This window comes from Hyperolius riggenbachi, chromosome 4 (genome assembly GCF_040937935.1).
Source record: "Hyperolius riggenbachi isolate aHypRig1 chromosome 4, aHypRig1.pri, whole genome shotgun sequence".
NCBI classification, from domain to species: domain Eukaryota; kingdom Metazoa; phylum Chordata; class Amphibia; order Anura; family Hyperoliidae; genus Hyperolius; species Hyperolius riggenbachi.
In genome coordinates, this window is record NC_090649.1 from 370376195 (window position 1) to 370394768 (window position 18574).

General features: G+C 44.4%; 1 protein-coding gene across 11 annotated transcripts in view; it reads right to left on the reverse strand.

The window, feature by feature from the left end:
- The window catches only part of SYNE1 (spectrin repeat containing nuclear envelope protein 1), a 707535-nt gene that overhangs the window by 531702 nt on the left and 157259 nt on the right, over positions 1-18574 (reverse strand). For all 11 annotated transcript variants that reach the window (XM_068232018.1, XM_068232025.1, XM_068232014.1 and 8 more), the window contains 2 exons: positions 14286-14381; positions 6202-6285 (listed from right to left, as the gene is read on the reverse strand). In XM_068232018.1, coding sequence (XP_068088119.1) covers positions 6202-6285; positions 14286-14381 — 180 coding nt within the window. The remainder of the gene's footprint in view (positions 1-6201; positions 6286-14285; positions 14382-18574) is intronic.

The window sequence follows — 18574 nt, forward strand, 5'->3', positions numbered from 1 at the left end:
AGTATACGAGTATTTACACTCACAAATGTGGGTTGCAGTCCCAGCAACCACCGTATATAGCTAACGGGAAAATAACCATCCCTGCTCGGTATTCCAGGTCCTACCGAAACTGGATGGTCGCACTCCTGGTTGGTTCTACTTGGTTGTAGATAATACCACACCCTGAAGGTGAACACCTCCAAAGGAGATGTATGTATAGTACTGGGGGTGGAGTACCACCCCCCTAGTATTATTATACAACAAAGTCATTTATGTTTTGTGTGGCACTGTGCAGAAAACACTGATCTTTATGGCTACAGTCAGACCCCACTCAATCTGTTTTCATCTGATGATATCTGCTCTGATCATATTACTGACAGTGGTGCCATCCACATGAAGAGGTTGAGCACCCATAGTTAACTCATTAAGCTATTACCATATGAAATACAAAACACATATTGCTGTTGAATTATAGTCCTGGCATTTCTTTTTACAATTAGTGATTTTAGATGTGGGAGACATTCTTTAATGTAAAAAATGATAGATGTGTCTGAAACTTTTTACATGCTCTGCTCAGATGACAACACCCATTGCTCAGTTGAGAATGGATTTATTTTTTTAAAGTGTGTTTATTTTTTATCTTTAATTTGTTAAAGGGAATCTAAAGTGAAAGTAAACTTATGAGATGATGATTTGTAAGTGTAGTACATCTAAGAAATAAAACAGTAGCAGCAGAGATATGAGTCTAATATGGGTTCCAGTACAGGGAGAGTTAAGAAACTCCAGCTGTTATCTATGCAAAAGAGCTTCACTGAACTCTCTGACCTTCAAAGTCACAGAGAGCTCTGTCTTCTGAAGCTTATTATCTCAAGTGTCTGTCACTGTATTTTTTTTCTGCAGAGGAAAGTTCAAAAGGTCATTATCCTGCTCTGTGAAATCATTTAGAATTCTGAGTGCAGTGTGTAAACTGCAAATATTAGAGAATGATGCAATGTTATAAAAAAAGCTATATAACTAAAAATAAAAATATGAGACTATTTTATTCGCTACTAATGTTCTATTAACTATCTGTACTGCATAACCAATTCATTATATCATTATTATTTTTTTGCTTCAGTGTCACTTTAAAAACATTTTTATTAAAAAGAAAAAATCAGTATGCCCTTGTCCCTTAGACTCGTTTTATTATACATTTTATTCTATGCTGGCTAGTACTGCCAGAAAGACTAGTGTCTGTGTCTGCTGCCTGAAAAATACTAACCCACATGGTCATAAACGTGGGGGAACTCTGTGAAAGGTGGACAGAATCCTCTGCCCTCCCTCTTGCAACACACCTATGTCCATAACAAGGACAAGGGAAACTTTCCCAATTCAGTGTCCAGGAGAGCCAAGAATAACTACCTCCTCACTTGAGGCGATAGACCCAAGTGGAGAGGGATAGCTTATGTTGGAATCTAGCACCTCCACGTACATAACCAGAGATGATCCGTAACATTCCAATTTTTGGAGTTTGTTCCAAACTTACAAATAGCATTTATCTTGAAACCATGTTTGAGCAGAATCAGAAGTTGCTAGAACTAAAACTAAAAAAAATTAGACTGTATTTTATTAACATAAAAAGAAGGGGCGCTTTGAGCCTTCTATACAAAACAGTGACCTCGTCTACTAGGCAGGTCTCACCTGATTCCAAAGTGGCTGGTACAGCGTACACAGCCTCAGCAAGCCTGCGTCCCGCTTAGCCGAGCCGGGGACCGAGCTCTCAACGTAGAGGCGGATGTGACGTCACGTCCCAGACTCCTTCGGGACCAGTGGCTATGGCAACCAGGACGCTCGCCCCCAGAGGCGGCGAGTCGTATTGCTATCCGGGAAAGGCAGCTGTGGGTAAATCCCACGGCTGCGTGGAGAAAGGAGGTGCATCAAACTAAAATTGTACTGGGAAAGTACAAATTTATTAAGAACAAACAACGCGTTTCGCGGAGGCACACCCTCCGCTTTTTCAAGTTAATCATATAAAATTTAAAACACACACCTTCCTTATATACTGGATACACAGTTACTATTAGTCAATAGGCTTAACATGGGCGGGGATGTCATTACCTTAAACCACCTAAATGGCGGCCCAAGGTGTACAGCTCCTAATATAGGAGCATAGTACACTCTCATTTAAACAAAACATATACACCTTTATAAATAAAAAGAAAATTGAAAAAATGTGATAAAAATTATGATAATAAATTATGATAAAAATTAAGCTAAAATTGGTGTATTATTTCAAAAGAAGAAATTGTTGTAGGACAGATACCCTGCTGCATGTAGCACCCATTGGCCTTACAAAGAGCAAACCCCCCCACACCCTTCTCTTCCATTCACCCTCCATCCGCAACACATCAATATGCATATATGAAGACTCAAATTACACAGTAAGACCAATAGGGGATAGAGGAATGGAATACAGTAAAGGGGAATATAATGAACCAAAGAATGACAAACCCACTGGAAGTTGGCCATATATATATACACTCATGTGCATACGTGTGCATACACGCTTCCGTGCACACGCCTGAAATGGCGCATGCACACATATGTACACACACCCTCACGTACACTATCTCCCCAAGCAAGTTCAAATGGGCTATAGAAAACAAATAGGCCCCATTCCAAACTAGAAGGGATGATAGAGTAGGGTGCTTCTCATGTAAATCCAGGCAATGTCTTTCGTGTAAAACATTGAATGATGGGGCACGTACATTTAAAACTAGTTCCTCGATTGAATATAATATAGGAAGTTTCTTAACATGTCATAGCACATATGTAATCTATTTATTGAGTTGCCCATGTGGGCTCTCATATGTTGGTCGTACCACCCAAAAGTTTCAGATGAGACTGAATAAACATAGGTCTAATATTAAAAAGGGAGAACTAAACCATGGGGTATCTAAACACTTTCATCTTGTCCATAATAGAGACTTCAAGCTTTTGAGGGCCACTATTATGGAGCAGGCGGTACACCATAATAAATATGAAAGGTACCGCGTCTTGTGCAGACGCGAGTCCTTTTGGATCCTGAAACTGGGGACCCTTGAACCAGGGGGTCTAAATAAGTGTTTAGAAGAAATGAGCCACCTTCAGCCGGTTATACGCTAATTTTGGAATGGGGCCTATTTGTTTTCAATAGCCCATTTGAAATTGCTTGGGGAGATAGTGTACGTGAGGGTGTGTGTACATATGTGTGTATGCGCCATTTCAGGCGTGTGCACGGAAGCGTGTATGCACACGTATGCACATGAGTGTATATATATGGCCAACTTCCAGTGGATTTGTCATTCTTTGGTTCATTATATTCCCCTCTACTGTATTCCATTCCTCTATCCCCTATTGGTCTTACTGTGTAATTTGAGTCTTCATATATGCATGTTGATGTGTTGCGGATGGGGGGGTGGATGGAAGAGAAGGGTGTGGGGGGTTTGCTCTTTGTAAGGCCAATGGGTGCTACATGCAGCAGGGTATCTGTCCTACAACAATTTCTTCTTTTGAAATAATACACCAATTTTAACCTAATTTTTATCATAATTTTTTATCATAATTTTTATCACATTTTTTCAATTTTCTTTTTATTTATAAAGGTGTATATGTTTTGTTTAAATGAGAGTGTACTATGCTCCTATATTAGGAGCTGTACACCTTGGGCCGCCATTTAGGTGGTTTAAGGTAATGACATCCCCGCCCATGTTAAGCCTATTGGCTAATAGTAACTGTGTATCCAGTATATAAGGAAGGTGTGTGTTTTAAATTTTATATGATTAACTTGAAAAAGCGGAGGGGGTGCCTTCGCGAAACGCGTTGTTTGTTCTTAATAAATTTGTACTTTCCCAGTACAATTTTAGTTTGATGCACCTCCTTTCTCCACGCAGCCGTGGGATTTACCCACAGCTGCCTTTCCCGGATAGCAATACGACTCGCCGCCTCTGGGGGCGAGCGTCCTGGTTGCCATAGCCACTGGTCCCGAAGGAGTCTGGGACGTGACGTCACATCCGCCTCTACGTTGAGAGCTCGGTCCCCGGCTCGGCTAAGCGGGACGCAGGCTTGCTGAGGCTGTGTACGCTGTACCAGCCACTTTGGAATCAGGTGAGACCTGCCTAGTAGACGAGGTCACTGTTTTGTATAGAAGGCTCAAAGCGCCCCTTCTTTTTATGTTTTTGCAGTGGTATTTTCTGGGAGCAGCTGAGCGCATTTCGATAGGGGTCTGATCGCACCAGGGGGTGTTACCTATCACCCCACTTTTCTTGTATTTTATTAATTCATTTTTGAAATAATAACAAATGTATTTCACTTTGTGTGTCCTTTTCATACTGCTTTAAATGATAAAGGAAAAAAGGTTTGGCCAAGGTGATAAGGACAATGAATGTTTGGCATAAATATAAGCTCAGCAGTATTTGTAGCAGTTAGCTGGGATGCTGATCTGTGCTTGGGAGACCGCCAGGGTCAGATGTCTATATTCAGTTAAAATGTAGGCAAAACAGCATCTGTTCATCTTGGATGCACTGATAATTTAAAGCAAAATACATACTCATTAAACACCCTGTATAGAAAAGGCCATCATTAATACTTCCAGGGTGAAATAAGGGATTTGTGATATTACTTCAAAGCAAGACCAATGCTGTCACCAGAAATCATTACTAAAACAGTATTCTAAAGCCAAGACCTATCCAGACCATTTACGGAATACCTTCATTAAGCGTGGAGGTTGGGTGGAGATATTATTGCTACAATATTGACCAGCTCTGAGCTCTGGGGGACTGATCTATCTTTCTATAGATTCGATCAATGTGTCTGGGCTGGAATTTTTCACAATAAATCTCCATGCCTGGGCTAATCTGTCAATATCCAAACCTACGCCTGCACTCGATAACTAATTATGTGATGTAAATAAACTGCCACACTAAGGTTTATAATTTATATAAGGTATATAAGTACGGCATATATTACGTATATATCTGCATTTTGTTCCTTAGCTACAATCCGGCTATCAGGGGGTTACGAGTTCTTCTAAGGATTGCAATTAATTAAATGCAATGGGGAACACTTCTGAGTTTAAAGAGGAGCTGTAGGTTAAATAACATAATGACTAAGATTGTTTACAATATTCATGTATAGATTATTTAGTCAGTTTTTACCCATTGTAAAATATTTCCTCTATCATTCCTCTCTCATTTACATTCTGAAATGTAATACTGGTGGTGACATCTTTAGTTCTGTCAGGTGATCTGTACAGAATGTTCATTGCTGAGAGTTCTATGCACAGAGGGGGATTCTGCTCCCACAATGCAATGAGGTTCACAGACAGCAAGCTGTCAGGACCTTGTTCAGGACATCACACTGAGAAAGGGGTTTAACCACAATAGCAGCCATGCAGAGGTCTCTGATGATCTGTTTTAGAAAAGGTAATTATTTCTTGTGGTAAAGGGGGTATCAGCTACTGATTGGAATGAGATTCAATCCTTGGTAGGGATGCTCATTCGCATTACGCGGAAATGCAATTTCCGAAATTCCGATCGGAAATTGCATTTCCGCATCAGAATGCGGAAATCAGTAATGCAAGTGCAGTAGGCAGATTTCTGCTGGAAATCGCGGAAATTCCACCCGACTTTAACATCGATTTTCTCAAAAACTATAAGGTCTTTTTGAAAACTTTTTTTTGCATCTTGTTTACAAGATTCAGTTTAATAAACCCTGCAAATTAATAGCAAAGTACTAGAAACACCAAATTTTCAGGGTTTATTAAACAGAATCTTCTGAACAAGATGCAAAAAAAAAGTTTTCAAAAACACCTTATAGTTTTTGAGAAAATCGATGTTAAAGTCGGGCGGAATTTCCGCAATTTCCGGCGGAAATTCCGCATTGGAATGCGGAAATTGGTAGCTGAAAGCGGAATCGGTAATTGGCAATGGCGGAATGCGGATTTACCGCTGAATCGGAAATTGGCATTCCGACCAACCCTAATCCTTGGTTAAAGTTCCTCTTTAAGTGGTAAGATCCAGTGCTCAAGAGTAATACAGTAAAAAAATAGGGAATTTCAATATAATGTCTAAAAATTACCGTAAAAAAAAATAATTAAAATAGTTGTTTTTTTTATACAGTACTATTATTATCTACTTGACTTTAGAATTTTAGCAGGTAATTACTAATTAGTTAGAATAAACACACAATGCATTATTAACTTACCCGTCTGCCTTCCAGAAACTTTAGAGCCGCACCAATATTGGCCACCCAGTGAATACGCTTCAGCTGCTTCCCTTGTTCGCATGGCTACAACAAATGATTGATTAGTAACAAAGTACACCAACAGCAATACTACAAAAACACAAGTTGTGTAAGCTGTTCTGCCTGTGGATGTTCCCCTACTTGGCTTTAAAGAGAACCCGAGGTGGGGTTCTGACAATGGAATCCGCATACAGAGGCTGGGTCTGCCTATACAGCCCAGCCTCTGTTGCTATCCAGATCCCCCCTAAGCCCCCTCCCCCCTCTCGCCCTCTACGATCACCCAAAAATCACAGCCGCGCTGTGCGGGCTGTGTTTACCTCTGTATTGTCAGTCTCGGCTCTCCCCCCACCTCCTGCATAGCTCCGGTCCCCGCCCGCGTTCCTTCCCTCCAATCAGCGGGGAGGGAAAGGACGCGGGCAGGGACCGGAGTTATGCAGGAGGCGGGGGGAGCAGCACACTGTGACACGCTGCGTGTCGGCAGCGCGGCTGTGATTTATGGGTGATCACAGAGCGCAGGGGGGATCTGGATAGCAACAGAGGCTGGGCTGTATAGGCAGACCCAGCCTCTGTATGCGGGTTTCATTGTCAGAACCTCACCTCGAGTTCTCTTTAAAGAAAAACTGAAGTGAGAGGGATGTGGAGGCTGCCAATTTTTTTTCCTTTTTAAATAAAGGAAATTGCCTCACTGTCCTGCTGCTCTGCCTCTATTACTTTGCGTCATAGACCCTGACAAGCAGCAAATCAGACATTTGACTTAAAGGAAACCTGTAATGTGTTAAAAAAAAAAAAAGTGTTTCACTTAAAGAGTAACTGTCAGGCTGCAGAAGCTAATTTAAACCTCTATTCTCCTGTGTTAAACAGTTTAGAAGGAAGCTCAAAAGCCATTAGTGAAGATAAACATTTCAGTTACCTTTGATGTGTGCTTATCTTAAAGTCTGTTATAGACCCATAAAGACGCAAGCCGCAGCTAAACTGCAAAGCATTCTGGGGCCCTCCCCTCGGCTGCTAATGAGACGGTACAGGAGCTTCTAATCAGTCCAGCGCGAAGCACTGATAAATCTCGGGCAGACTACACTGCAGGAGTCAGCTATTGTTCCTAGCCACATGGCTCATTAATATTCACTGCACACCGTGTTGTTCAAGAACGAGCTTATCTGTGATCAGAAGCAGGCAGGACATGACGACACATTTGGCTTCACAAACATGGAGCCTGCCATGAGCTGTCAGGAGCATCTATCTCTGCATATACTATATACAAAATCTGTGAAATCCAAACGTGGACAGTGAAATGCATATGTAATGTAAGTACAGCCAATCTTTAGCTACTGATATATGTGTTTATTTTCTCTGAGACCCTATACCTAACAGCTCCTCTTTAAAGAGAATCTGTACTCTAAAATTCTTACAATAAAAAGCATACCATTCTATTCCTTATGTTCTCCTGTGCCCCTCTGTGTTGTTTCTGCCACTCCCTGCTGCAATCCTGGCTTGTAATTAACAGTTTTAGGCAGTGTTTACAAACAAAAGACTGGCTTCTAACCAGAGTATCATAGGCTGAGAACAGCTTACTGTGTGACCCATGCAGAGCTTGGAGGAGGTGTGTAAAGCTTCTGCCGAGGACAAACAGTGCTGCACATTCCACACATTCCAGCCTCAGCCAGACAGACACGACAGAGGAAAGGAGATAAGATTTATTTCAGAGACAGTGCAAGTAGGAAAGGCTGCAGTAAGACAGACCACATTAGAAAAGTAATAGGAACTTATAGGACAGAAGAAATAAGGCTCAACATTTTGTTACAGAGTCTCTTTTAAACCATGTTTAATGCTGGACACAACATTCTCATCAAAGGACAACTGAAGTGAGAGTGATATGGAGACTTACTTATAACTAATACCACTTACCTGGCTGTCCTGCTCATCTTTCATGCATCAGTGTTTTCTGAATCACACACTTGAAACAAGCATGCGGCAAGTGCAGTCAAACTTAAAGGAAACCTGTAAAAAAAAATGTACCTGCGCCGTACCTGAATGATCCTACGGTTCCCCGCCGCAGCTACGTTTTCTTGCCGCCGACTTGCAAGACCCCGGCCACTGCGCCTGCGCAGCCCTGGCTGTGCGCATCTTTGTTCGCACTCCTGTTGCCAGGAGCATCCTGTACAAGCGCAGTACAAGAAAACCACATACTGCGCCTGTGCGGGACGCTCCAGGCAAGAGGAATGAGGACGTGCGCTGCCAGGGCCCCGCAAGTGCAGTGGCCATGGACTTGCGATAACTAAACTGAGCTGCGGCGGGGGCCCAGAGGATCATACAAAGATGTTGCGGGCACAGGGAGACTGCAGGGGGCTGGCAGAAGCCCCAGGTACGTGAAACTTTTTTTTTTACAGGTTTCTTTTAAGTTTGACTGCACTTGCTGCATGCTTGTTTCAAGTGTGTGATTCAGACAACACTGATGCATGAAAGATGAGCAGGACAGCCAGGTAACTGGTATTGTTTATAAGTAAATAAATATGTCAGTCTCCATATCACTCTCACTTCAGTTGTCCTTTGATGAGAATGTTGTGTCCAGCATCAAACATGGTTTTACTTCTGTGAAGTATAAACTTATGTTAATATAATCTCCTCTATGCTGGGTGGACAACTGAGTCTTCTATTTCTATTATCTATTCTCTTGTTTCTATTATCTCCAGTAAATTCTGCATTCAGAATGATCAGTATTTCCAAAGATATAGATAGTTGAACTGATAATATAACAAATTAAGCTGGCAAGTTACAATTTTAAAGGAAATTTAGGATTGTGAAAGTTTTTTTGGCCTTATAGCTTGTAAGTAAAACAAAATATGGAAATAGCTTCTGCATATTGTTTTAGTGATCATGTTTAATAACTGTGTTTTGTACATCTTTTACTTTGAGAAAAGCAATCCTCGACATTTGAGCTCCATATACTAGAAGCAGGCTCGGACAGAGCCGCCGAACCACCGATGGTCCCATCGGTGGGCCCCGACTGCCCCTCCTCCTGGGGGCCCCAGAGCTAAGAGGGAGGGGGGCACAGCTTGGAAAGGGGGGAATTGGGCACAGAGCGGCGGGGAGGGGGGGAAGCGCCCCCCCCCTCCCTCACCTAGGGCCCCCCCCCTTCCGCGCACCCCCCTCCTCCAGAAGTGCAGCCAGGCTGAGCCAGCAGCGAGCGGAGAATAGCTACAGAGATGATGCTATCTCTGCTCCGCTCCGAGTCCGCATGCCGCTGCCCTGCTGGTCTCTGACTGTAGTGTGTGACGCTGTCCAATCACGCTCTCGCAGTACTTCCTGCGAGAGCGTGATTGGACAGCGTCACTACAGGAGACAGAGACCAGCAGGGCAGCAGCGGCATGCGGAGCGGAGCAGAGATAGCATCATCTGAAGCTGGTAAGCTATTCTCCGCTCGCTGCTGGCTGCACTTCTCGAGGAGGGGGGTGCGCGGAAGGGGGGGGCCCTAGGTGAGGGAGGGGGGGACGCTTCCCCCCCCTCCCCGCCGCTCTGTGCCCAATTCCCTCCCTTCCAAGCTGTGCCCCCCTCCCTCTTAGCTCTGGGGCCCCCAGGAGGAGGGGGGTGCGTGGAAGGGGGGGGCCTAGGTGAGGGAGGGGGGGAGGCTTCCCCGCTGATCTGTGCCCTCTGCCCCCCCTTCCAAGCTGGGGGGGACTTGCATTGTGTGGGGTATCTCTGCCACCAACCTGATTGCATTGTGTGGGGGTATCTCTGCCACCAACCTGATTGCATTGTGTGGGGGTATCTCTGCCACCAACCTGATTGCATTGTGTGGGGGTATCTGCCGCCAACCTGATTGCATTGTGTGGGGGTATCTCTGCCACCAACCTGATTGCATTGTGTGGGGGTATCTGCAGCCAACCTGATTGCATTGTGTGGGGGTATCTCTGCCACCAACCTGATTGCATTGTGTGGGGGTATCTGCAGCCAACCTGATTGCATTGTGTGGGGGTATCTGCCAGGGCTGTGGAGTTGGAGTCGGAGTCGAGGAGTCGGAGTCGGGGCAATTTTGGGCACCCGGAGTCGGAGTCAGAGTCGTGGTTTCAGAAACTGAGGAGTCGGAGTCGGGAGTCGGAGTCGCATGATTTTTGTACAAAATCCACAGCCCTGTTAAGTATCAGACTAAGGAGTCGGAGTCTGAGCAATTTTGGGTACCAAAAAACGTTTAAAAACACACGATTGGTTCACATGATGGCCAGGGGCCCCGGGCCCCTCTCACTGGCCGGGGCCCCAAGGCCAACACGCGATACCTGGAGGGGAGTGCAGGTGGGCCTGGACCTCTCACACCCAGGCTCTGGACCTCTCACATCCAGAAAACCCACCAACACTGCCTCCATACTGAATGCTAAATCCAACACACACAAGCAATAGAACACAGCAGTACATGCATCCAGCTACATTTGAAATTGGTCAGCAGGTGCTCGTCAGCCAATCAGGATGCACTGTCATACACCCTTTACCTGCCATACCACATCTAGCAGCCATTAGCATTCAGGTGGGAGGCTTCAGTTGGACGCCATCGCAAGATTGCGTCGCTAGCAGGACCGCCCCGTGCAGGCATTCCTCCCACAGGGGTCCCTCCCTAACCGCTCACCTGTCCGCCATGTCCTAGAGCTGAAAAACGTTTTCTTTCAGGGTGTATGACAGTGCATCCTGATTGGCTGACGAGCACCTGCTGACCAATTTCAAATGTAGCTGGATGCATGTACTGCTGTGTTCTATTGCTTGTGTGTGTTCAATTTTGGGTACCCAAAGTCGGAGTTGGAGTCGTGGTTTCAGAAACTGAGGAGTCGGAGTTGGAGTCGGAAGATTTTTGTACCGACTCCACAGCCCTGGTATCTGCAGCCAACCTGATTGCATTTTGTGGGGGTATCTGCAGCCAACCTGATTGCATTTTGTGGGGGTATCTGCAGCCAACCTGATTGCATTTTGTGGGGGTATCTGCAGCCAACCTGATTGCATTTTGTGGGGGTATCTGCAGCCAACCTGATTGCATTTTGTGGGGGTATCTGCAGCCAACCTGATTGCATTTTGTGGGGGTATCTGCAGCCAACCTGATTGCATTTTGTGGGGGTATCTGCAGCCAACCTGATTGCATTGTGTGAGGGTATCTGCCACCAACCTGATTGCATTGTGTGGGGGTATCTGCAGCCAACCTGATTGCATTGTGTGGGGGTATCTGCAGCCAAACTGATTGCATTTTGTGGGGGTATCTGCCGTCAACCTGATTGCATTTTGTGGGGGTATCTGCCGTCAACCTGATTGCATTGTGTGGGTGTATCTGCCACCAACCTGATTGCCTTGTGTGGGGGTATCTGCCGTCAACCTGTTTGCATTTTGTGGGGGTATCTGCTGCCATTTGACTACTTGATGAATTATCATGAGGCATGTAACTACTTGAATATTTTATCTAAAATGTATCTGGTCAGACCTAATCTCTGTGAATAACGCCGCTACTTATTTTGTGTTTTGTATTTTTTTTTTTTAAGTCTGCCCATGACTCATCATGACCACGTCGATGTTCCAGTGCGTGGTGACGCCCATTTAGTCTCGCTGCGGCGCGCTGCGCGCGCCGCATTTACACATAATCCCTATTGGAGACTGTGCTCAGAATTGCTCACAATCTATTCCCTACCATAAAGTCATGCAAAATTTCTAGAGTACATGTGTATGTGAGCCCAAAATGGGGGGGGGGAGAGGGGGGTGGGCCCCAGGCTGAAACTTCCTTGGTGGACCCTTGGTGTCCCAGTCCGACCCTGACTAGAAGTATACTGGAAATATAGACAAGTTCAACAAAAAATGTATTTCACTCAAGGGGCTTGATTCACTAACCCGTAATATCACACCTTATCAAAAATATCACACCTTATCAAAGTTAGCACGCCTTATCAGAGTAGCATAGCAAGCGCTACGAACATATGCCTGCTATTTGACAATGGTACTCGTCCTGGCCTGAGCCCCTGCGGGTTCGTATCGCTCGATATGCTACTCTGATAAGGCGTGTTAACTTTGATAAGGTGTGGTATCTTTGATAATGTGTGATATCTTTGATAAGGTGGGATATCTTTGATAAGGTGTGATATCTTTGATAAGGTGTGATATTTGAGTTATCACGGTTTAGTGAATCAAGCCCAAGGTGTTTAAACAGAAAGCAGAGCATATTAAAGAATGTAGCATGCTACCAGCTGATTGTAGTTACTGTGCTGAACCTTTGCTTACAGGCAATGGCACTAAGTTATTATTATGATGGCCGGGGGGATGCAGACATGATTTTAATAGGAGGGAGGAGCGAAAATTATTACAATGGCGGGAGGGGGGGGGGGAGCGGACATGATTACAATGGCAGGGGGAAGGAGTGGAGAAGACATGATTACAGTGGCAGGCAGGGAGGGGGAGAGAAGGGGAATAGACATGATCACAATGGTGGTGGGGGGGAGCAGACATAATTACAACAGGGAGCGGGGGGATGGGGGGCGGGGCTAGCAGACATGATAAGCATGAGGGTGGGCAGACTTTTTTTCATACAGAATTATTGTTTTGGGGACTGGACTGTGGATTTATGAGCAGAATCTAAAGCACTGTAGTGGGATTTCTAGGACATGTCAAGAAATGAACTCTATTTAACCACTATGAGAGAAATATGTAAATACTTATTGTTTACTGCATGCTTTCATGAGGAAACAGTTCAATAGTAGAAAAGATTGGTTAGCACTCCAGCTTCTCAATGAGCAAAGTTTATTCTCCAATCATATGTCAACACCAAAGTTAACAATTGTTTCTGGGCCACATAGTGTCCCCTACTTCAGAACAGTGCAGACAAAAAAACAGAGAAACAGTTCAGATCATGGGGAAACAGTTTGGAAGGAGAAGATCCACAAGACACCCTGCACCATGGACGTACCAGGTTTAGTTTTTCCCCCCATTGTTTGTCCTTGAAACGTAGGTGCGTCTTATGGTCCGGAGCATCTTATAGCACAAAAAATACGGTAGCTTCAGGGGGGCATTACACCATAACAAAGGGGGATGGAAGAGAATGGGGAGAGCGGTGGACATGAGGAGTGCCTCCTACACATGCCTGCTCCTCTTTAAATTTCGATATGGGCTCAGATATCCTTTAAAAATGACTTTTAGATATCCAAAATGTTTGGGTTTTATTTGAATACCTAAAGAGAACCCGAGGTGGGTTTGAAGAATATTATCTGCATACAGAGGCTGGATCTGCCTATACAGCCCAGCCTCTGTTGCTATCCCAAACCCCCCTAAGGTCCCCCTGCACTCTGCAATCCCTCATAAATCACAGCCACGCTGCTGACAAACAGCTTGTCAGAGCTAGCTGTGTTTATCTCTATAGTGTCAGTCTGCTGCTCTCCCCGCCTCCTGCAGAACTCCAGTCCCCGCCTGCATCCCTTCCCTCCCTGCTGATTGGAGGGACCGGAGCTATGCAGGAGGCGGGGGAGCAGCTGAGACTGACACTACAGATGTAAACACAGCCTCACAGCACGGCTGTGATTTATGAGGGATTGCAGAGTGCAGGGGGACCTTAGGGGGGTTTGGGATAGCAACTGAGGATGGGCTGTATAGGCAGATACAGCCTCTGTATGCAGATAACATTCTTTAAACACACCTCGGGTTCTCTTTAAAATAAATTGTTTTGTCTCAGCTTAATGACACAATCTGTCCCATGTCTCATACAGCTAAAATATATTAACTATTGGCCTTTTTATCTATCCCCCACTCTCAGAAGCTTTTCTCTTTCATGAAAGTGTGTTATAGCTGTAATTCCTTATCGGTGAGGGATGCTTCAGTGTGACTGGGTTGCGACTGGAGAGAAACTGTCAGTTGCATAGCTGAATATTAACTCCGTAAGACAAAGAAAGAAGGAAAGGAACACAGCCTATGTATTTGTATGACCGTCACTGTATATGCACATGTCTATCTCATCATGTCACATGTCATATAAGGTACTGTATTTCTCAGTTGTGCTTTAAATATTTGATAAGATGTTTACAGGATCTTTGAAAACTTACTAGTTTTTGTCCAGACAAAACTTCCAACAAGGCAAGCAGCTTTGTTCCATCTTTTATGTCTTCAAACAGATCATTTATTACTACTGGAGGATTCCGCTATAAACAAAGAAATACAATAGTAGAGGTTAGGATTTTAAATAATAACAAACACACTTTTATTAATATTATAAAAGTTTATGTTCATAAAAGCACAATTTGAATCTCATTACAATTGAAGTTTTAGAAGACGCACCAAAAGTATAAAAGTGCAGTAACCCATAATGCTGACTAGGAACAATACTAATAAAGCTGATCACACAGTCAGATGTTGGGATCTAATCTGGTATATCACCAAATGTACTAGCATCTGTGTGCCTATTCAATCTGCTCTAATTATTAAGGAGACATTTATACCATGCAGTAACTGGAAAATGTTCCTAATAAAATCTGAAAGAAAATCTAACAGTGTGAGGCAACTGCATGAAAATAAAATGTGGCCTATCTGTGCATTTTCATGTGGAATGTAAGACCATCTCCATTACAGAAATGTAGGCTATCCAAGATTGCCATAATCTAAAAAAACAAAATAAATATGGTAAATTATGTCTCCTTGCAGGTATATGCAAGTTTCAGGGGAGGACTGGGACATTTTAGCCTGGGGGGAAAACAAATCGTAGAGGCCCTTTCAGGTCTCAGCAGCCCCATATATTCCCCATGTAAAGGCAGTCTGCCTTTTAACTCTAGGCCACACTACCACTACCAGAAAGCTTTTTTGCCCCCATACACCAGAATTTCATAGCCATTATACTTCTAAATTAAATATTTAAGTAGCCATTAGAGGTAAGAAAAAAATAAGCCAGGTCAGGTGTTTCCATTCTACAAAAATGTAGTAGCCATGTTCATCCAGATACAGCAGCTAGGTAGCCGCAGGCCACAAGATAAAAGATTAAAAGTAGCCATGTGCCCCTGGATATCTCAGTTTGCAGTATTAGGTGTCCTGTGGTTGCCTCAGATTATTAGGAAGCCTTGAATGATTGATTGCCCTTACCCAGATAGTACTAGGTAGCTATGAGTGTCCTGGCCTATATACAGTGGGTTGCAAAAGTATTCGGCCCCCTTGAAGCTTTCCACATTTTGTCACATTACTGCCACAAACATGAATCAATTTTCTTGGAATTCCACGTGAAAGACCAATACAAAGTGGTGTACATGTGAGAAGTGGAAAGAAAATCATACATCAGTTGGATTTTATGATCAAATTTGAAGAAAGAATTATTCAGTAAATGTGAACAATCGATAATTGCTTTCCAGTTAGTTACAATTGTTTAAATTGCATTGAAGGATCGCATTTAGTGAAAAGTTGTATCATTAATGGCCACCTTAACACTAACTCCCACCCCTCTCCTCTACCTAACACTAATCCCTGCCCCTTTCCTCTGCCTAACTCTATTCCCCAACCCACTCCTCTTAATAAATATACCCATGAACGGTATCATTTTTAATTATATCATTTATCATTACAATCGAAAGTAATTGGAAGGTAATTATTGATTGTTCTCATAAACAGGTCTATTAGGGCTTTTTGTCTCTTCCAATTCAATCATAGAATCCAACATTTGGATCGATTACATTTTCTGATCCAATCGACCATAGAATCATTTACATTGATTTTTGCCACACACTACACAGTTTTCTGTACAAGTCAAACAAAAAAATGCATCGAAAGATCACATCTGATGAAAAAATTGTACAATTTATGGTCACCTTTACACTAACTTTCCCTCTCCTCTGCCTAACACTAACCTCCCCCCTCCCTAACAGTGGCCACCTACTATCCAATCTGGCAAACAATCAATATTTTACAATTGCCGCTATGATTGATCAGAAATTATCGATCCTGCACACAAATGAAAAAAGAAAGTGTACTGGCCAATCAAAATCAGATTAGTTGGGATTGATCTGTTTTCCCATCAAAATCTGATCGGCCTGAACTGTTACGTTTATTAGTGTGCACGATCGATCATTTCCAATCAATTATAGTGATTATATTATAAAACTCCCTGACACATAAAATTTCACAGCATGTACTATCCTCATAAACTGCCAGCAGGTGCAGGCAGTCTATGGTAGGCAACGTGTACATTAAGATGTGCACTAAAAGCACAACGTAAATAAGAGTGTGGGCCCTTCCTTTAGCTACGTACACACATGCGAGAATTGTCTCCCATCAGGCATCGGGAAACGATCAATGCTGTACAGACACATCCCTAGTCTTGAGGCTAGCAATGTGTTCTGTGCAATGTGTTCTGTTGCTATGGAGGGGTTGCGGAGGAACGATCATAGATGATGGAGCAGCTTCAATTGGTCGCCAGGGTGATAATAGCATTGTGATCGGTAATGCTCAGGCATTGGGGTTGGTTAAAGATCCGTCCAGGGGCCATTAAAGATTCAACAGGTCGTAACCTTAAAGAGAAGGTCCGAGGAACTAAAAAAAAATAAACCCACTTACCTGGGGCTTCCTCCAGCCCGTTAGCCGACTTGTGCCCTCGTCACAGCTCTGTTGGCTCCTGGTCCCCTCCAGTGCAGATGCTGACCTCGACAGGTCGGCATCTTCTTGCGCTCCAGCGTGCGGCTCACTGGTCGAGCTGAGGTCATCCAGGCTAATCTGCGCAGGAGTAGAACTACTGAGCCTGCGCAGTACAGTCTGGATGACATCAGTGCGACTCTGAGAGCCGCTCGCACAGGTGCAGTGGACATCTTGCGCCAATGGGGACCCCGGGCCACCAGCGGGGAGCGGAGCTGCGGCGAGGGCACAGGACGACTAGCAGGGGCTGGAGGAAGCCTCAGGTAAGTCGATTTTTTTTATTTTTAATGTTCTCGGTGTGTCCTTTAACAACTCACTATGCCTGAGCAAAATATCCATCGTCGGCTGCTGTACACACGTAACAATCGTTGGCTTATACAGTCGGTCTCGGCTGTTGCAGCCGATAGTTACCGCATGTGTGTAAGTAACTTTACTGTGTTTCATGCGCAAAGTTCAGCAGCCTTAGTGTGTGTATATATAGTGTGTGTTTTTGTAATGGGTGCGTGTGTATGTAGTGTGCAAGTGCTTGTAGTGGCTGTGTAGAGTGCATGTATACCTTACAAGCTGCCTGGCTCTGGTTTTCAAAGAAGATCCTTGCTGTTTCTGGAAACCTGGCTGCAGGTTACATAGGGTGTCATTTTACTAACTTCTGCCAGCTGCTAAGAAGCAGCTAGCAAATGGCCATCAGCCTCTTCTCACGTTATAGCTTTACTTCAGTAGCTGTCTCAGTTCCCACTGTATCAGAAGGGGAGGGGGAGACAGGCCAGGCCAGGATTCACTTCAACTTCACTTCAAGTCAAGTCAGGGAGAGCCAGAGACAGTAGCTGAACTGCATGTGCAGCAAAGAGATCACTATCAGTGCAGTCCGTGCAGAGCAGTCACATACTGTAGAAGTGCATTATGTGGGGGTGATAAATTAGCACAAATAACAGGGCACTGGGCAGAGAATTCACAGCAACTTAGCAAGCCAAGTCAGCAAGCAACAAAGTGAGTAAGTGACAAATACAAAAACATTTATAAAAACTTCCTCTAGCGACCTGGACCCGACCTCCTCTCCTCCTGTCTCCTGCACAGCTTAGCTAGGTGGCTTCTCCCTCTCCTAGCCAGGACTACAATCTCTCCGGCGACTCCTCCTCCAGCCAGCCCAGCAGAAGGCTGACAGTCTGACAGGCGCACACACACAGATTGCCTCAGCAGATGAGTGAGCTGAGCGGCAATGGCTCCAGGCGAGGGGCGGAGTCAAGTCCCGACCAAATAGCGTGCAAAGCACTCACCAGGGCACGCCACAGCCACCTCAGCCCCTGATTGGGTTAGAAGGAGAAAGGAGGCAGACAGAGCGTGTGCATCTTAATTCATCATCCTCCGGCCCGAAAAGTAAGTCTGTCTGCTACAGGGGGCGGGCCTGGTAGGGGGCTGGCTTTGAAGTGAGCGGCTGAGGCAGATCATGCGAGGCTGCGCGCAGCTCTCTCTTGTCACTTACTGCTGTCCCGCACACCGGCCCTAATTACTTAGGATTCTAGCGTCCCCCCGGGCCAGTCCACCCCTGGCAAGTTTGCAGTCAAATGACCTCTACCGATTAAATCTTTACATCACGAGTAAAAAATTCTGCTTAAAGAGAACCTGAACTGAAAATAAAAAGTCAAAATAACCATACACGGGTCATAGTTACCTCCTGTGTAGTACTACTCAATCTCTTTCTCCTCTCCTGCGTCCCATTTGTCCACTG